Source organism: Belonocnema kinseyi, chromosome 4 (assembly GCF_010883055.1).
Source record: "Belonocnema kinseyi isolate 2016_QV_RU_SX_M_011 chromosome 4, B_treatae_v1, whole genome shotgun sequence".
In the NCBI taxonomy this organism is placed as follows: Eukaryota; Metazoa; Arthropoda; class Insecta; order Hymenoptera; family Cynipidae; genus Belonocnema; species Belonocnema kinseyi.
In genome coordinates this window covers 94,462,161-94,483,962 of record NC_046660.1, presented here as the reverse complement: position 1 = coordinate 94,483,962, position 21,802 = coordinate 94,462,161, and the positions used below count along the sequence as shown (strand labels likewise).

At 35.3% G+C, this 21,802-nt stretch overlaps 1 protein-coding gene across 1 annotated transcript; it reads right to left on the bottom strand.

Annotated features, from left to right (window-relative positions):
* Positions 1 to 3,645: 3,645 nt before the first annotated feature.
* On the bottom strand, positions 3,646 to 4,866 carry LOC117171016. The gene has a single exon (XM_033358062.1). The coding sequence runs from the start codon at positions 4,864 to 4,866 to the stop codon at positions 3,646 to 3,648; it is 1,221 nt and encodes a 406-aa protein (XP_033213953.1).
* Between the last annotated feature and the right edge of the window lie 16,936 nt (positions 4,867 to 21,802).

Below are 21,802 nucleotides of genomic sequence, written 5' to 3'. Positions count from 1 at the left end.
ATATGCAAAATGCATCGGTTCACATGACCTTGTTGTATATGTGAACGTACAATTTTTCATTCGTTGAATTGGTGGTCTCAAAAATAAGGGTTTCCATTTGAAAAATGAAAGCTGAGCTTGACATAACCCCTAAGATCAACGGCAAGTTCAGCTCAAAGGTCACCAGTAAGATCCTCGTCCAAACCCGTGAAAATTTCGTCTGAAACATTCCTCTCGAAAAAGCATATTTTCTCTGATAGGAGGGGGGGGGGGGGGGCCGATACTTTTTGATGACCCTGTACAGAACAAAACAGAAAACGCAATTAACGTTTCTTCGGTATAAATATTAATAATTGCATAAATTGAATAAGAGGGAAAAGTATACAGCCGAGAATTTGTAGAATTTATCTGGCTTACTAGGTAGAGTTTTAACATTGTTCGGAGACATTTCTACATAAACTATCCGGAGGTATTTAAAGGTCATAATTATGAGAACCACGGCAACCCTAGTACTCCAGAGCCTTCATCGGGTTACTCAAACACACTCTTCGAGGAGTTTTGAGGCCCAGCGTTAATGCGGATGCTGAAAGGAGCTTCTGAAAAAGCGAGATAAGTCCGGGTTTCCCAGGTGGTTTACGAGGTCCAATTTTATTTTTTATTGATGACTATTGAAAAAACCTACAAAAAGACAGGGACTTGTAAGTTATAATGACTTAGAAGGTAAGTTTTATTATTATTCATAAAAAACGTTTGATTTGCTTTAATCGATTTTGCATTTTCATGTGCATGATTTTTACTTGTTTAGCCATCGGACAATCGTTAATTAATTCTTCATTCTTTTTTAATTTATTTTGTACTCTAATTGATTAATATTATTCGCTTAAAATAAAGGGTACAATATGAGTCTTTGTGTGGATCCGTGTATAACTATGTGTACCTATATGTGTGCATCTGTGCTGATTCCGCTCATTTCTCAAGGGTTTTTGGCGCTATGGAAAAAATTGGGTTGTTTTGCCACTTGCTTCTGATAGGTAATTGGTAAAGATATTCTCGATGCCAGCGGCTTCAAAAGTGTTGGCGCAACATTAGAACATGTTTCCATGCTGATAATCGGCCAGTTGGTATTATCTCTAAATTGGCTTGAGGGATCGTGGATAATGAACTGCCTATCAGGAAACGGCTAGGTGTTAATGGGAGAAGTTGATTAGGATCGTTTGAGAGAGGTGATATTGGTCTGGATTTAAGAATTGCTTCAATTTCCAGAATATAGGTCTCTAATTGATCGTAGGTCAACAACGTGTTGCCGAATGTTTTAATTAAGTGCTGCTTAAATGACTTGACTGACGCTTCCTACAATCCTCCGGAATGAGGGGCGCGAGGAGGAATAAAATGGCAATTAATTAATTCATTTGTCATTTGTCGGATCGTTAACTGATCGTTACATGCAGAGAGAAAAAATTTATGCAATTCCTTCATTTCTTTATTACCCTCCACGAAATTCGTAGCATTGTCTGAGTATATATTATTCGGTTTGCTTCTACGCGCACAAAATCGCTTAAGCGCTCCGAGAAAGGCTTCGATTGTTAGGTCGCACACTAACTCTAAGTGTACGGCCTTGGTCGCAAAGCAGACGAAGACAGATACATATGCCTTGATTCATTTTAAATTTCTATGTCGTTTTTCTTTAACGAAAAAAGGACCGCAATAATCAATACCGGCGTTTAAAAATGGACGACTTTGACATATTCGGGTCTCAGGGAGATTGCCCATTAGAGGAATTAATCCGCGTGGTTTGGCCCTAAAACATGATACACACTGACGAATGACCATTTTCACACTATTTCTGCCGCTAATCGGCCAAAACTCCTCTCGGATTGCATACAGTGTTGCCTGAGCACCAGCATGCATTTACCGTTCATGTTCTTTTCTGATTATTAATTTAGTTACATGGTGATTTTTGGGTAGAACAATGGGATATTTTTGATCTTCTGCGATGTGTGCTCGTTCTAATCGACCTCTTACTCTGATTATGCCATCGTCAAGGAATGGGTTTAAGCACAACAAACTACTTTTGGGATTAAGGGGTTTGTTTTCGGACAAATGTTTAAATTCACTTGCGAAAGCTGAGCGTTGTAATAGCTGCAGTATTTTCTTCTTTGAGGAATTAATTTCGGCTACTGATAAGGAAATAGTATCATCAAGTTTGTTCTTGTTCTTAGAGTTATTTATAAATCTCATACGAAAAGCCTTTACTCGAATCAATGTATCGAAAGATGAGTATTTTTCTAATAGATTGTAACCGGCAATCGTTAATTTAAACATTTTGATGATCGCCTCACTTCGTTTTTCAAGAGGTTCTCCCGTGAAAGACTGATCTGAAGGCCAGGTACCTTCTTGTTCACTAAGCCAATGTGGCCCGTGTTTCCAAAAAAGGTTGTCTAAAAATTGTTGCGGTGTGACACCGCGAGATAAAAGATCAGCGGAATTTTCTTTTGAGGGCACGTGTCGCCAATCTCCTACTTGAGTTAAAGATTGAATTTCGGCGACCCGATTTGCCACGAAAGTTTTTAGGATGTGTGAAGGTGTGCTTACCCAATGAAGTGTAATTGATGAATCTGTCCAAAAGCATGTTTTATTAATGTTAATGTTAAGTGTATCTTTTATATCTGTGTATAATTTAGCCAAGATCAGTGCTGCACATAATTCAAGTCTCGGAAGATTAACCGAATTAATGGGCGCAACTCTTGATTTTGTACAAATTAAAAAGGAGTATGCTAGACCTTCAGTGTTAACCGATCGGAGATACAGACATGCTTCGTAGGCACGCTCACTAGCATCGCTGAAGCCAAGAATTTGAAAATTTACATCGTTTTTTATTGTTATGCATCTATCATATTGAACGTGATTCAAAAGAGGGAGTTAACGGCTATATTCTAGCCACCCTTGAAGAAATTTTGATGGGACGTCTTCGTCCCATGATAGTTTGGTTTTCCACAAATCTGGAATTAGCAATTTTGCAACAACGACTACAGGCTCGATTAATCCTAGAGGGTTAAACAGTTTCGCTATTGTAGAAAATATAGAACGCTTCGAGGTACAATTTGAATAGAATCGTGACTTTACTGATATGTGAATGAAATCTGTTTTTGGATTCCAATAAAGACCGAAGGTTTTAATTGTATCCGAGCAGTCTAGAGCCATAAGGCCTTGTTCTGAGTCACTGACTAAGTTTTCAACTAGTTTCGGCTCGTTTGAGCCCCATTTTATGAGACTAAATCCCCCTTTGGCTAAAAGCTGAATTAAGTCATTGCGTAAATTTAAGGCTTCCTCAACGGTATTTTCTCCTGTGAGGTCATCGAAATAAAAATCTCTTCGCAAAATGGGAGCAGATATAGGATGAGATTGCTTTTCATCTTCGGCCAAATGAAAGAGTGTTCGAATTGCAAGGTAAGGAGCCTAGGCAGTTCCGAAAGTAACTGTGTTTAATGTGTATGTTCATGGGTTCATTTCAGTTATTTCGCCAAAAAACCTTGTGAAATTTTCTATCTTCATGACGCAATTGAATGGTTGGGCCAACCATTAATGTGTCATTTAATGAGATTCCTGACAATGAATTGCTAGAGGCATCAGAAACGACACGGGTTTTTGTTGAAAGACTGGCTTCCTTTATAACCGCGTGATGAGGAATTCTTCTGATGAAGAATCTTCTGAATAAGGAGTCATATGACCTTGTTTTAGATAACTATCGATACAATCTCGGTATTGTTTATTTAGATCAGAATCCTTAGATAATTTAGTCTCGAGATGGCTGAAACGCTTAATTGCAATATCGCGAGAATTTCCCAAATAGTCCCTTTTATCATTAAAGGGTAAGGCGACTATATAACGTCCATTCTCAGCGCCTGTTGTCGTCTCGAGGTAGTGTTTCTCACAAGCTCCTTCTACTCGGGAATATTTAGGTTTTGGTCGCCCGGAATCTAGTTCCCACAAAAGTGGAACCTGAGCCATTTTTGTGAAATTGCAATGAATATTATGTAACTTAGCGCGAGTTTGACGGATGCCTCCCGCTACTACCCAACCGAGTTCCGTTTCTTGTAGGACTGCAGGATGTTGTTTAATGGAAATTTTACCGGGAAGTAGAAGATGATAGAAATATTGAGCTACCAGGATCATGTCGATTTCCTGTGGAGTTTGAAAATTGGGGTCGGCTAGCACTATGTCCTGGGGTATATCAAAAGAAGAAAGATCAATGGGCAACGATGGCATTGTGTTACTTATGTTGTTTACAACGAAAAGAGAAAGACCGTATTTGGTGTTGTTATACCGAGATTTAATAGTGGTAGATGTTGTGAATTTAATACTAGTTAATAGATTGTCAACTGCTTCAAGTGGAATGACAGCAGGAATTTTTCGTAAGCCTATCTTGTCTGCGAATGGCTCGGATATGACATGAAGCTGAGAGCCTGAATCTAGCATTAAGCGACAGGGGTGATGCCGTCCTTGTTTATCAATGACATCTACAATCGCTGTAGCTAAAACGACTTCTGATGGGATTAATAATTGATAACTTCTAACCGGCGGTGTAGATTCGTTAACCATCCGTTCGGTCTGAATAAGATTCTCATTCGATTCTTTGTTTTGCTCAAAGTGTAGCAAGGAGTTATGTTTTTTACCGCATTTAGAGCAACCGCGACTAATGTATTTGTTGGTTTTGTGATAACTTCGCAAACAATTTGTACATAAATATGTTGATTTTACTGTTTCATATCTAGTCTTAGTTGTCATAGCTAGAAATTTGGGACAATTATAAGGACGACGATTCTTCTTGTCGCACGTTCCCTTAAAATCGCCTTGCACTGAGTCATTTGAAATAGAAGGATAGGCCATTGTGGCTCCTGAAAACGAAGCTTGTAATTGTCGGGCGTGCTTGAATGGATTACGCGTGTTTGAGTCGCCCTTTGTTTTTATAGTTTTCGAGTTATAATTCATTGCAATAGCTACCCTAGTTTCTTCAATTTTTGCGCGCCGTTCTCAAAAGTCTAAAAGGTCCTTTAATAACGGTATTTCATTGTCGCAACTAGCTTATTCCCATTTATCCCTGAGATAACTGTTTAATTTCCCTTTAATTAAATGAATCAAAATAGCGTCCCATTTATCGACGTCAACTGAAAGAGCACGAAGTGCTCGAAGGTGTTTTTGAGTCATATCAAACAAGGCGCAGATCGAAAATTCTTTTGATACGCAAGGGATTTCAAATAGAGACTTACATGACTATCCACTATGAATTTTTTATTGTGATAGCGGGCTTTCAGTAATTCCCAGGCAAAACTATAATTTTCACTTGTTCTTTCAAGGAAGGCAATAATATTAGCTGCATCGCCAATTAAACAACCCTTTAAATAATGGAATTTTTTAATCTAAGGCAAGGCCTCTAGTCAGTGTGTATTATTGTATTAAAGGTGTCGTAAAACCCGAGCCACGTGTCAAAGCTTCCCGAAAATCCCGAAAAGGTTGGTATTGTTAGTTCTGACAATTTTCGGTTAATGAGTCCATGATTTGGGATAGCATTCCCAATTATCGCAATTGTATTATTTTGTGCTATAGTGGACTGATTTTCTACAGAATTATTTTCAGGAGTACCGACTGATGAATCATTAGATGAAACTTCATTACCTATGAGATTATTCTCGATTGCAACGTTTGTAATACTTAAAGCCTCTTGAACTAATGATTTCTGTTTTAGTAATGTTTTAACTCTACCGTAAATTGCATAGTATCTGTTCTCGAAAGCTGAGCGCTCTTCATGATTAGCCTTTATAGTCTCTTCATTTTCTTCTGATAAAGTTTCGATTCCCTCGTGACACTTATCAAATTTTTTATTCAAAGGATGAATTAAATCTTTAAATCTATCTTCTAAATCCAAATTTTCAATTTTTGTTTCGTCCGTTACTGAATCTAAAAGTTTTTCAAAGGTGTTTAATTGGCGTTTTATATTTCCGCGCTGTTTTTTGAATTCTTTTGATTGAAAGGAAGGCAGTTACAATTATCACTCATCGTTATTTTTGTTGCTGGTCACTGCCCTGTTAAATGCTGCTTGTTGGCTCCAGAAGGATTGGATGTAATGTTCACTCCAGAAATATTGGCTGTAATGATGACTCCAAAAGGTTTGGATGTGGTTGGAAGCGATGTTGACTCCAAAGAATTGATAAAATATTGTTGATAGCTGAACCAACTGTTAGTTCCAAATATACACTACTTGAATGTTGATAATGTCTGAATGAACTATCAAGTTCCAGTGTCCATGAATCAATTGTTCCGTCACTGCACAAGATACACTGCCATATATCACTGCACTGAGAACCACTTTTTGTTTATCACACACATTTCACTTCTTCCGCCAAATGAAAGTCTCGACGAAAGAATCTGGCTCGAAAGGGACCAATAAAATGTCTATAAATGAATGTTTGTATTCTCTAAGTGATGATCAGCTAAGCGAGGGCCAGAAATTAAACATTTACACCTTTATATCACTGATATTGACATTTATTAAATAACACACATTTGTTCGTGGACTGTATAAAGAATTTAGAATGGTAAGTGGTGAAAGTTATCTATTAGCGCGTGACATGACATTTGAACGAGAGTTAAGTGTATTCTGCGACGGTTGGTGATATATCTGATCTTTCCGTTTTCAAAAACGCTTGAAGCTCCCTTCGAAGTGCAAGTCTTGGGAGCTTCCACCAATTAGAAGTGAAGGAGCTGGTTGGTGGGATTGATTGGCAACACCCTCTAGAAGGCACAGGCAAGGCAAGCAGATGCTGCGTTTTTCCGAAAAAGGCCCTGCTTTGAGTTATATGGGTTTGAGAATGCTTGGCAAGAATGCAATAGAGGTACTATTGCCAAGGCTGCCTGCGAAATTATTTAAACCTATACAGCTGAAGAGGATTTACCGAGACATAGCAAAGGAGCTTAAAGGAAAGTGTCCCGCCTATAAAAATATAAATCATTGAAGATGGAACCTAAGTGGTAGCAAATGTCGAAAGCGAAGATTTCCTGAGCTAATATAAATTTGCTGACTATCCTTTACTTAAAGAGAGTTAAAAACGGCAGATGTTTCAGCAAGAAATAAACTGTCTCGTCACTGACAAACCGAAGAGAAAAATATTTACAATAGTATAATTTGCTTTGGTACTCAACACATCAGTTCCCTTATTTAGGAGCCATCGAAAACACCTTCATTGATTTTCATTTCAGAAATATTGGGAAATTTCTCAAATGTATGCATGAAAGCGTCGCTCTCTTATTACCTCATTGCTTTGATAAGCTGTTTAAATAAGCCGAGTTTGATATGTAATGGTGGAAGGATGACTTTACGACTTGAAATGAGACTCTCTTGTAGTAAGTTCATAAATCCTGGAGTGGCTAGTCCTTTTTCACATAATGTGGTTCTCGGGCACGACTGGCCCACTCACAAATAAAACATGGATTCTTTGTGTTTCCGCTTTGTTGACCTAATAAAATACTGGTTATTTTCAAATCTCCAACTAATTGCCACTTGTGACTATCATACTTCAATTTTTCGAGTAGAAAATGGAGATCATTGTATTGCTCTCTTAAGATCACTGAATGACAAACCGGTATAGGGACATATATGTTTCCATTGTCAAGTAAGACAGCTTTAAAACTCCTCGCTAATGAATCAATAAATAGTCGCCAGTCACCAGCTACATATTAAACACTTTGAAACTCATATATCAGTCCTTCAACATCATTGCAATAAACTTCTTTCGAAAGTCTGTGTCTCGAACCAAGTCACTTCGCTCGTCTTGAGAATTTCCGGGCTGACCATCTTCTGATTTTTGCGATTCATTTAGTTCGTCATTTTGCTGATCTTCGAATTCTTTAAATGACATTCTTATATCTGTATCATTAGTTTCTGTTTCAAAAGAGACTTTGTCAGTAAATATCTGATTTTCACTTTCAACCTGTTCAATGCTGATTAAAATAGCATGAGTCACAGATTGAACAGATGCATATAATATTGTAGAATTATTCTTTCCATTGTGCCCAGAAGTATTGGTCAAGCAGAAATAGCAATCAGTGTCATGATCTTTTGGTTCTCGCCAGATCGCAGGAGAAATAAATATCTGTTGCTTCTTTTCCGAGATTCGCAGGGAGCAAGTGACGCATAATATTTTTAGAGTCCAAAAATGGTCCTTTCCACTGGTATCTATATTGAAACATTTTTTGTAATGTGCTTTCAATGTATCTGTAAATTGCCTCTTCTGATTCGTGATGACATATTTCCCCCAAAAAACGCAAAAGTTGTTAAATCGATGATAGCATGGGGTTGTTGATGAACTTGTAGCATTAGATTCTAAAAGGGCCAAGTTTTCTACCCAATTAGAGCTGTGGTCGCATGCAGACGACGATAGCGGGCCCGCTTGCTCACCCTGACCAATCGCCGATACTGGGTTTCCAATTCCCTGTATCGTACGGCTACTCTTTCTTGTGCCTGCCATGATGGCTTGAACGCCTTCACCCAGGGACTTCGCCGGTGACCCGTTGCCCACCGTCACCACGTGGAGGTGCCCTGGGAGCAGGCACAACAAATGTCGATTTATGATGTCCCCTCTTATATCATATTATGTAAGTAATAAGTACTGGCCTCTGTTTGACCTGGAGAATGACCCTGTTGGTCAAATCTAAGGTCATCCCTTACGGTGAAAATGCTCAACAGTTGAATGTGATTTCGTAAAATGATAGGCCCATGCTCTGAAATTTAAAGTCGGTTGAATGTATACACTCAAGCTTGAAATTAAACATTAACTCATTCAATTTCTCATTTGAGACTCTGAAGGTATCATTTTACGAAATCGCGTCCACCGGGATCGTGATCAGCGACCCCAAAAACATAAAGGTCTACTGTTTGGAGTTCCGTTTACAGCTGACACATCAGCTGAGAGATCAAAAGAAGGATGTGATCTTTAGATGACCTCCAAATGACCTTTAGAAGTCGGTTTAACCAACAGGTCAAGACGTATTCGGACGTAAAATTTTTCGCTCTTTCAGATTCCTTCGTGAAAAAATTGCATCAATTGAATTAAAGTGTTTGACCTTCACTTGACCTTGATCTAAATGTGATAGGATCATATGGACACTGGGATCGTGATCAGTGACCCCAAAAACATGAAGGTCAACTAGGCTAAAAGATGCTCCACCTCAATTTCATCTTGTGGCCCTGTGAAATTTTCATTTTATAAATCTATTTTTTTCCCTTGTTCACTATCACGGCTTGGTTGAGTCAATTAGTTTTTAGAAGTGTAATTAATGTATTTTGAGATGCTTCCCGGCGATAAATTCCTCAAAGAATATGTTTGAGTGGCCTGGTGAAATATCTTTAGTACCCAAGTTGTCGTATGTCTCATAATTATAATTTTTAGCTACCTCCGAAGGGCTATCGTCAAAATTCCTCCGAATAATGTTAAAACTTGAGCTGGCAAACCACCTAGGTACCCCAAACAATTCTCTCTTTTCTTAGAAACTCGTTTCAGCCTTAGCAGGAACGCAAGGGCTCGAAATTTCATATCAAATTTTCGGCTACACCTTGATTGTCATATTTCTTATCATTACAACTTTTAGATACTTTCAAAATCTCAACACCTAAATGCCTTCCAAAAAAATCCCCAAAGAATATGTATCAGTGACCTGGTGAATTCTCTTCGGCACCTAGAAAGTAGTAATCCTGATAATTACGACTTTTAGATACCTCAGAATGTCGAAATGCCTTTGAAGGCTGTGAAAATTCGACCTAGTAAGCCACCTAGGAAACCCAGACCATCCTTGCTTTCTCGGTTATGCATTTTAGCCTTCACAGGAACGTTGGGTCTTAGAATTCCTCGAAGAATATGTTTCAGTATTCTGGTAAATTCTTTGGAAAACGAGATTTGCCGTGGCTCTAATAATTACGATCAATAAATACTTCTAGAGGGCTAGCACCTAAATGCCTTTGAAGAATGTGAAAACTAGACCTAGCGAGCGACCTAGGGATTATGAACTATTTTCGCCTTTTTGAAACCAGTTTTATCTGGACAAAAACGCAGGGTCTCAACATATATAAATTATTATAATTGCAAATTTTAGATTCCTCCGAAGTATTGGAACCTAGATGGTTCCGAAGAATGTTGAAATTGTAGCCATCCTTGAATCTTCAGAAACTGGTTTTAGCCTTCGCAGGAAAGCAGGATCTGCAAATTGCTCGAAGAATATGTTTGAGTATTCTGGTAAATTTTGTAGAACACCCGGGTTTCTTACATATTTTTAAATTCCTCGAAGAATATGTTTCAGGGACATGGTGAATACTCTGCAGCACGAGAGAGTGGCGTGTAGAGTGGCCCTAGACCCCGTAAGAAAAGACCTCCGATCCTTGAGTGTGCGGATCTGGTAACAAGACACACGTATTCCTATGGATTTTAGGGAGCTGAATTCAAATTCGGTATCAAATATCACCATTTAAGATAACTTTACCCAACATAACCTGACCTCACCTAACCTGAATTAACAGAAATTTATTGAACTATACGTAAAGCTCTGTACGCATATTTTCCCAGTAGCAAATGTGTGCTACATCGAATGGGTCAACTCGAGCCTAACCTAGAAATAAATCTAAACTAGCCTAACCCAACCTAGCCTGACGAAACACAATTAAACTGATTGTGTTGTCCCGTTTCGTAACCGCTTGTTGCTAGCATTATTCGCCTGTGACTGTAACCAGGGCACCTCCACGTGGTGACGGTAGGCAACGGATCCACATTGGCTGAGTCCCTGGGTAAACAGCGTACATGCCGTCATGGCAGACACAGGTAAAAAGTGTATTATGATGCAGGGAAAAACCCCAGTATCGGCGTCTGGCCAGGGTGGGAAACCGGGCTCTCCGACGTCGTCATCATGCAACCGTAGCTCTTCATCAATGGATCACTTGGTTGGTGTAGAGTCTCATGCTACAAGGAAAAAAACCGCAAGCGTTTCTCAATCGCATGCCTGTAAGAATAGCTCAGATTCATTCTGTTACATTTGCAGTAAATATGAAGTGAGCAGTTTGCGAAAATCAATCGACGAGGAAGTGAAAAGTCTTTACGAAATGTGTTTTGACCTTAAGTTGCTGCACCAAGAAACAAAATGGGTTCCTCACGTCATTTGCAATTCCTGCAGACTTATGTTGTATCGTCTAAAAAATTCAAACAACGAAAAGTACCGCAATTACTCTACACCAACCACATGGAAAAACCCGTTATTGCGAAGGACTGCTACTTTTACATGAATTCCGTCAAAGGGTTCCACGCCAAAAATAGAAATAACATTTCGTACATTAATGTGTGCACAGTCACAAGAGCAACTGAATTCAATAAAAATGCATGCCAGACTATTTTAAGCGCTTTAGAAGATGATAGAATGGAAGTTAAAAGTCAACGTCATGGAGACGGTAGTGAAACCAGTGATCGAACAGAAAATAGTTCTGGTGATTCCGATGAAAATGATGAAAAAATGACGAATATGGCGTGCATAAAATGAAATTGAAGGTTCCAATATTACTGTCGCAACTAGAGCTGAATGATTTTATTAGAGTTCTTGGATTATCGAAAGAGGGCGCTGAATTTGCCGCTTCATTTCTAAAAAGAAGAAATCTTCTAGAGCCAAAGACAAAAGTTTCATTCTATCGCGACAGGGACAAAGAATTCAGAAAGTTTTTTGTTAAAGACAAAGAGACGTCTTTAGTATACTGCACTGACGTTAACGGACTAATGAACCACTTGAAGAAAAATGTGTACAGAGACGAAGAATGGCGACTTTTAATTGATTCGTCAAAACGCAGCATTAAGACTGTTTTACTGCATAACACGAATACTTACGCTCCTATCATTATAGCTCACTCAATGGTCATTAAAGAAGAATATAACAATGTTAAAATGCTTCTTGAAAAAGTTAATTACACGAATCGCAAATGGCAAATATGTGGTGATCTCAAAATCATAACAATGATATTAGGTCAACCATCGGGTTTCACGAGAGAGCCATGCTTTATATGCCTGTGGAATAGCAGAGATCGAGCCAATCATTCCAGCAAAAAACATTGGCCTTTAAGAGATTCATTCAAACTTGGTTCTCATAATATCATCAACTAAAGCCTCGCTGATCCAGAAAAAAATTTGCTACCAGCCCTCCACATAAAGCTTGGGCTCATGAAGTGATTTGTCAAGGCGTTAGACAAAGATGGACAATGCTATAAGTATATACCCCTTAAATTCCCTAATGTTTCAGACGATAAATTGAAAGAAGGAGTCTTTGATGCACCACAGATTCGAATATTGACAAGAGATACTAATTTCGTGAGCCACATGACGAAAATCGAAATGGATGCGTGGGAAAGTTTTAAAATTTCCTCGGTAACAAGAAAAGTCCAGACTACGAGAATATTGTTGCGAAAATGATAAGAAACGAAAAAAAGTTAGGCTGCTTCATGAATTTAATACTTCACTTTCTAGATTTCCATCTAGATAAGTTTCCAGAAAATGTTTGTGATTTCAGCGAAGAACAAGGGGAACGTTTTCATCAAGACATAAAAGTGATGGAACAACGATATCAGGGTAGATGGGACGAGGTCATGATGGCTTATTTTTGCTGGATGTTGAGAAGAGAAATGAATGTAGTACATAAACGTAAGCGTAACCCTTTGCATCGTTCCTTCGAAGAAAAAAGGACACGTTATAGCAGGCAGAAAATAGACTGAAGTAGGTCTATAAATCAATTTAATTACGATAAAAAGCAAGATAATATGTAAACACGAAAGATAGTATAAATATATCCCTTAAGTTTAAGAAAAGCAGAGAGAAAAAATTTTTGAATAAAACTCTTATTCATTTGCATGTTTAAGTTACAGTTCTACATTTTAACTGATACAAACATTGTCAGGTTAATTGAAATGGGGTCAATTCTACTTGTAGTTCTAATTTTCTTCAAATGAGTAATGTGCGTCTAAATTTTTAACCACCTGTAGTACAATGAAATGGATTTTATTGTGTTACAACGGGAACACTTAAGTTAAGTTGTGTTGCGTTAAGAAAAATTTCGTTAGGTTCTGTTAAGTTAGATTCATTTGTAGGTTAAGATCAAGTTAACCTATTAAATATAGCACACATTTAAGACTAAGAACCATACGCTTACATAGCTACACGTGTGGTTGAATTCCATTCGGCTAGGTTAGGTTAGATCAGGTTTTGTTAGGTTAGGATAGGTTAAACCTCTATGTAGGTTAAGCCGAAGCTGATTGAAATGGTACCGCAAACACAACGGGAAAACACAATCAGTTTAATTGTGTTTCGTGACGTTAGGTTAGGTTAGGCTAGGTTAGGTTAGGCTACTGGGAAAATATGCTTCCAGAGCTTTACGTGTAGTTCAATAAATTTTATGTTAATTCAGGTTAGGGAAGGTCAGGTTCCGTTGGGTAAAGTTATGTTAAATAAGTTGATATCAGGCAAGGGTTGATCCTTCACAGTTGTCGACATGTTTTTGAAGTGAAAATTTGCATCACTGGCATTATTTTGAAATTTATTTGCCTCAGTGCATGATTTTTCGTCCTTTTTTGAGGTTATGGCTCAACCATGACGTGATTGGTGATTTTTGATACTGAATTTGAATTCAGCACCCCAAAATCCATAGGAATACGTGTGAACAGGTGGGAGAGAGGTGCGAACATTTGAATGTCTGTCGCTTTGATGAGCAGACGGCACTGAGTAGAATGAAATGAAAATAGAGCGACAAATGTTACGTTGTCGTCAATGCAAATACAGGGTAGCCGAAGTACCTGGAAATCGGGAAATGACAATGAATTTATTTTTTGACTAAGAATTTTACAAATTTTTTGAAAATATACCTGTTCAGCTTTGATTTTAACTGTCCTTTAAATAATTAGCTAAATTTTGTTTTATTTTTAAATTATGATATTATTCAGTTTAGAATGCGTTATTCGAAAATCTTTCACTTTAAAAATGTTCTATTTTAATTTTTAAGCGTACTTTTTTCAACATTCCAATTTCAATTACTCTATTTAAAAAAAATTAAATTTGTTAGTCGAATTTGTTAATTTTTATGTATAAATAACCACTTAACACTTACTGTCTTTAGAACAAGTCGACTAAGTTCAAGAAATATTTAGAAGTTTAAAAAAAATTCAAACCTAATAATATATCTGAAATGATTTCAAATAATTTCGAAGATTTTTAAGAATTGTGAAGGGCTTTAAAAGAATAAAATACATTTACTTAAGATTCATAGGAAAATTGAAAATGATTTTTTATTTTAAAAAATAAATTGAAGAGAGTGCTTGAAAAGATTTAGAAAGATTTACGAAACTATACAAAATGAATGTGGAAAATTTTAAACAATTGTTTTTTAATGCGACATAATTTTTTAAAAAGATTGAGGAAAAATGTAAATCATTTTAAAAGAAATTTAGAAGTTCTTGAAAAGTTTCAAAAATAATTAAAAATAATAAAGTGATAATAAAATAATTAAAAATTTATAATTCATTGATTGATTCTTTAATGTAGAGCATTGAAAATGATAACGTGGATTTATATATTTGGGCCTGAAAAAATGTATAAAATTCCCGGTCAATAAAGAAATTAAAACGGCAACCCTGAAATAAAATAAAACGGTGCAGAAAAAACATTTCAAATTAAATATCAGATAACAATGCTTTATCAGACATTGTTGAGATTCAATTTATTGATGGTTTAAGCATGTAAGAACTTCTAAATATGTTTTAAAATTATTAGAATTTTTCCTAAATCCTTTTAAAACATTATGCCAAATTAAAAAAAAAATACTTAAAATCTTCCACATTTATTTTTCCCCTTTTTTTAAATCATTCAAAATCTTTTTAGAGATTTCCTTAAATTAATTTTTCAAAATGAAAAATCATTTTGAGTTTTCTTACGAAGTTTAAGGAAATGTGATTTATTGTTTTGAAGCCCTTCACTATTCTTAAAAATATTCGAAATTATTTGAAATCATTTTAGATATTTAATTAATTTTGAATTTTTGTCATAACTTCTAATTATTTCTGGAAATTACTTGAATTTTTTCTAAAGACAGTAGGTGTTAAATGGATATTTATACATAAGAATTCAACAATTCAATTAACAATTCAAAATTTTTTAAATAGTGCAATTAAAATGTTAACGTTCAAAGTTTAGTTTTTTGTTTAGTTTTGTGTATTTAATTTTTAATCACAGATTTTAAATGAACAGTCAGATATTTCTAAATATCTCATAATTGTTATTTTTCTTAAGTACAAAATTTCAAATTGTCTGGTCTAAAAATTGAATATTTTAGACTGAAACAATATTTGAAAATTAATTAAAGCCTTTAATTACGAATTTGTTATTTTAAAGTTATTTTTAAATTAAAAAGTAGTTTATAAAGTTTCAATCGGGTGCTTACATTTGCCTAAGTAACAAGACTTTCAAATTTAAACAGTTTAATTTTTAAAGTTTAAATCTGGATGTTCTAAAAATATGAACTGATTGCGAATCATCTTGTAAAATCAATTATTATTTACTTTTTAATACTTAAAGTACAGTTTAATTAGAAAATGATTCATTAATTTATATTCCAATTTGATCGAATAAAAATAGTTGTTTTCATCCTGAACCATCTATTTTAAACATTTCTTATTTTTATTTATTTAAGTCTTTCAAACTGCATTTTTAAATCCTTTAAATAAAAATGTATGCTTCGAAATTAAAATAGAAAATTTTTGAAGTGAAAGATTTTCGCATCAGGCATTCTAAACTGAATGATATCATAATTGCAAAATATAAGAAAATTTAGATAATTATTTAAAAGACGGTTGACATGAAAGCTGGACAGATTTATTTTCTAAAAATTCGTAAAATTCCCAAGAAAAAAATAAATTCATTGTCATTTCGCGATTTCCAGGTCCAGCGGCCACCCTGTATTTGCTTTGACGACAACGTATCATTTGTCGCTCTATTTTCATTTCATTCTACTTAGTGCTGTCTGCTAATCACAGCCACAGACAATCAAATGTTTGCGCGGCTCTTCCACCACTTTCACCCATGCGACGGTTCGCCTCAACGAGGGAATTGAGGCTACGCTCTGTGCGCAGCTTCAGACTACGCTCGTCCGCTCTCTGTTTATCAATTTTATGTCTTGAATCATTTTAATTGTTCCCTGTAAGTACTACCGTGATATTTAAGAAAGCAATATCTACAGAAAATCGAAAATGAGTTTTTTATATCGTTGGAATCGTAAAAAAAGATACATCCGTATATGAAAATTGTTTTTTAAAATTGTTAATAAAATTAAAGATAATTTTTTGATAATTATTGCAAAAAATCCGCATCTTTTAATTCTGGCCAGTTGTTTTAAGTAAAAAAACAGTATCTACAGATAATTTTCCATAACTGCAAGAATTGTAATGCGGATACTCGAATACGACATCCAAAATTACGCAAGAAAGCAGTATCTTTTAGACACTGCGTTTTTGCCTAACACCGACCGGTTCTCCGAAGACGTGATGTTACGCAAGAAAGCAGTCCAAAGATACTGCTTTCTTAAAATTATGGGACCTCATGAAACGCAGTATCTACAAAGAAAATTATTACAAATTGGAAAATGAACCCAAATAATTATAAAAATTGTGAAGAGAAAGCAATATATTTACTTCGCCCAGTGTTGATTGCTGAAGAAAGGTACAAAAACAATTTTTTCAATTTGAAAAGAATTTTTTACAAAGAAATTTTCGACTTTTTAAAATAATTAGTATTTTTTTATATTTCAAAAGATGTTAATACTTGTACTTATTATTTACCATATATAATATTATTGAAATGTACTCTTAAAATTATTTCGATCATGTGTTTGTATCGATTTATTAATTATTCGTCGTAACTTAAAATTTTTTGCAGATACTGCTTTCTTGCGAACACAAAGGCTGCTTCCCGAGCCTCGATGATTGCAAGAATGCAGTTTCTACAGATGCGGCGTTTTTACGTAATTTCGATTATACAACCCCTTCCTTTATGAAATCCTGGCTATGCCACTGATTAATGTTATGAAACAATTTCATGTTTACATATGCAATCAGTACATAATTTTATACATAATTATTATTATTTCAATTTAAAAAATAGAATGTTTAAGTTTTGTTTAAAATTATATGTATATTATAAGAGAAATATTAAAAAGAATTTATGAATAATAAAAATTGTTGACGTGGTTATCAGTTTGTATCTATTTATATAATTAATCTGTGTGTCTATACTCTAGTTTATATTGATTAAAAGAAGATTATAAAATTATATACGCGAAAAATAAATATGTTTAGTGATAAGATGTGATCGTGAAGCATTTTCAGCTTGATTAAAACAATAAAAGGAAAATATTGTGGAATTTGTAATCAGCCACGTCGCTTCCACCAACACATGTTAAGTCATTCACTTCACTTCCACCATTTTATATTAAAAAACACCGATAAGAAAATTTTACTGATTAGTACAATTGAATTCACTACAGAATTAGTTAATGTTTTCACGAACTAACTTCAGTAAAATACACTTGCAATTTTCTGCAATTTCATGAACTGATTTCTATTAAGCATTTATGATTTAACGATCTAGAGGATTTTATGAACTCCTTTTGCATAAACAAACGTCTCCTCACGTCTATAAGTATCAGTAAGCTTTCAAAACATAATACACTATCTTTTATACGAAAAGTTACAAACCAACCACGTATTGACAAATTTGGAATAATTATCAATAATGTTATTTTAGACGTACGAATATAATTAAGGAAAACCAAGAATATAAGAAATCAAGCGCCCGTGACGACTAGTGACTGATATTTTCATTTCATATTTTCATGACTTTATATACAAATCATCACAAAGCTAATTAACTTTAATTATTCTTTAAATTTATAGCATATAGCGGATGATTGAAGATTGTTGCTCTCGCTATGTGTTATCTTTATCATATTTGCATCTTATCATCAAAGAAAACATATTTTATTTAGGGAATTGACAAGGGGAAGGGGGAGGGGGTTTGGTAGTAAAAAGTGTAAAGTTCCAATTTATATTCATTTGATAAACCCCATACGTTCACATGTTTTTTACTAACCCACTCCTCTTACCTACTAGTAATTATTCTATCCTTTGTTTTTATCTCTACTATGAAATGGCCTTTTTCGTTAAATTAATATTTTTTAAACATAAGCAGAAGAGTAAAAAATAATACAATGAAAAAAGGAAATATTATTTTTAAAATTATTTTTTTTTATGTTTATTTATGATCTGCTCATAACTAAAAAGCAAAGGAAAACGAGAATTTTAGAAGAGAACTGCAATTGGGAATTTCAATAAAAACCGCAACTTTCAAGAGAGCCCTTCATGTAATCTATACAGCGATTTCAGGCCTCCAGTCAATGTACCAGAACGGTCGAATCTCGGAATGACCGGAATGAGGTGTTAACCAATCACGAAGGTTCCGCGGAAACAGTGTCATTTTCACGCCGAACTAAGTAGAACTCAGCCGAAGTGTTCGCAATTTTTAAGTTCGCGCCAAAAGGCGTTTCGTTCATTTCCAAGGTTGTGAAACACATGAACAGGAATGACCGAAACCCGGAATGATCGGAAGCACCTTTCACAAGAAGGCACGTTTTCGTCTTGCCGAAGGTGCTCTCTGATTGATGTTCCGGTCATTCCGGGTTACGGTCATTCCTGTTCATGTGTTTGACTACTTTGGAAATGAACGGAACGCCTTTTGGCGCGAACTTAAAAATTTTGAACACTTCGGCTGAGTTCGGCTTAGTTCGGCGTGAAAATGACATTGCTTCCGCGGAACCTTTGTGATTGGTCAACACCTCATTCCAGCCATTCCGAGATCCGGCCGTTCTGCTGCATGGACTGGGCCTAAGAGTAATCTGGACGTGCGAAAATAATTAGTTCTTTTAAAAAATACTTTCTTAAAATGCATTATTTATTACCTCACTTTAACAGAAAAGCTGAAAAGGGATCTTGAATATTCAAGAAACATGTAACTTTCTTGCATAATTTCAAGAGAATATGGTTATAAATAATAATACAGTTTTCATTTGTATTCTATGGATAATTCTGATTAAAAAATTGAAGAGACAACTCAATACTTTTAATATTGATATTTCTAAAATTGATAAACTCCCATTTATCTATGTTATTCAAAGAAAATTTTAATCGATCAAATATGGGAGTTAAGGGCATACAAATTAACAAAAAAATTCAACGCTTTTTTGGACCATACTATTGCAAAAATTATTTTTTTGAGATAAATTGTGTCTATTTCAGGCCCCTCTTTTCGCACCCTCAGTCCCAATGAAATTGAATCCGCGCATTTGAGAACCTTCTCAATTTTCATATGATCAGTTTTATTGTTTCCAGTTTTCCTATTTGATAAAAAGATTATTTAAAGAAACTGGCAGAAAAAATTTATGCAAGAGTTTTTATTTTCAGACAAGACTGTTTGTATTCCACTATATGACATAATTTGTGTATTTATTTATATTATTTTGCGATCAGATCTACTACTAATTGCGTTTTCTTGGCGATGGTGGTAATGGGTGGGGTCCTTTTTCTTCTGCTGGGTATAGTCCATCTTCTTGTGGTGGGTATGATCCTAAAATGTCGATACTTAAAGGAGGAATAATATTGGCTACTGCAGGAGTCTCGGTCTGTCTCCATGTTATAGGGTTCCTAACTGGACGTCGTGGCTGGTTGTTATTAATATTATTATTCGTATTAGTTTCTACATTTTTATTCTTGGACTGCAAACTTAATTCTATAAAAGAAATATAGAGTTATGTTACATTGTATTCTGAAGAAATATATATTAGTAATTTTAATATTTCTGTATAATTAGACAATATTTTTCAAATAAATGTATAAATGTATTTATGAAAATATTGACTAATTCCTTTTTGATTTCAGTTACTAATTAATTGGTTAACTTTTCTTGTCAATTGTTTTCGACATAGAATAGTGGACATAAAGTGAAGGTATGTTAATGTGTTTCATCGAATTTTGTGGGGTTTCTGTAAGTGCACATCAATTGATCGCTGTAATATGAATTCAAGTTCACATAAGTATTCTAATTTGTATAACTGAATAATAAAGTGTGTCTAGTACCATTTAGGTAACTCGACTATTTTTTAAAAACAACTAGACATATTATTCGGCGTAACATTTCTGACGATCCTGTCAGGATTGTGTAAACGATCCCTTTCAAAAACAAGGTTTCAAAAATACACAATCTTTGGAAGAACCCTCGCAGAATTCTACGGAATTCACCTTCTTGATAATTTCACGAAATTATCAACAAAAAGAGTTTTACGAAACTCAGAGGAATTCCGGGTCTAATCTAAGGATAGACTCGTCAACAGAACAAAATAAAATTAAAAATTGGTTTGGGTAAAACTAGCCGCTGAACTAACTAGGCGCTATCCTACGTAAACCCAACCAAAAAACCAGTAGGAGGCCCGCAATCAGGCGGAAGGCGCATCGGCGCAGCAGCATTGAACAACTGATGACACTTGAGCATCTGAGAATTCTACAGGCAGCTACGTACAAGAAGATCAACAAGTCTGAAGAATTGACTACAAGAACTTCACGGATAGAAGATTAATACCTGTTTTTAAACGTAAGCATATGTACACACTTTAGATATAATTGAACTGATAAGAGAATAAATCCCCTCTGCGGACTACGGAAGGCGACGGAAATTGTATCAAAGATAATTCCAGTTCCGGTGGGGTACAGTTTATCGGTTCACGTTGAGATAGTCCTTGCACTCCAGACATCTCATCGTAAACAAAATCTTGCGGTACTTTGGTATGGCTGATTAGTTTGTAGCAACTAGTCGACGAATATCAATGTAGTAAGCACACAACAGAAAATCGCGACCCTTAACACTCGACACAAAACAAATTAGAATAAGTACACTGGAATTTATAGAAAAACTATGAGAAGGATGTGGACTACCATAGAAACCCTAACAGCCGATATCGTAGTATTGCAAATAGAAAATAGAAATAGGACCGAAGAAATTCAAAAGATAGCAAAAGATTTAGGATACAGAGGAGAAATTGAAACGGATAAAGAACCAGAATTAACAGAGGACCAGGATACAGAAACTAAAACCAAAATGAAAGTAAACTCAAATTTAGAACCCGAACTAACGGAACACTTAGAAAGTGGGTTAGAAGTAAAAGTGAGAATGCCTGAAACACAAACAATAGGAACAAAAATGAAAGTTAGAAGACCTCTGTTTCCAAATAAGAATAACCCACAAGAAGAAGAGATGAATCAACAGTTATTGCGAAAGGAATTTAAAACAAATTTACTCTCTACCGAAGAAGAGGAAGAAAGGGAAGCTATCGAAAGTCGAAGGCTGAGAAACGAACGACTACTCAGAGAAAGGGAAGAACTGAAGTTACTTTAATCCCAAATTGAAGAAGAAGAAGAAATTATTGCTAAATTGGCCATAGAAACAATAAGGACAATTAATGGTTAAGATGATATTGGAGTAGAAGATTTTATAAAAAACGTTAAAAAGGCTAAAACTAGATGTACCCAGCTTAATCTACTTTTAGATTTAATTTTAGCAAAAAAAAAAATACAAGGCTTAGCGGAGAAAGCGACCCGATATACATCTATAAATTCTTTTGAGGATTTATACACATCACTACGACAAAATCTGAAACAAACTGG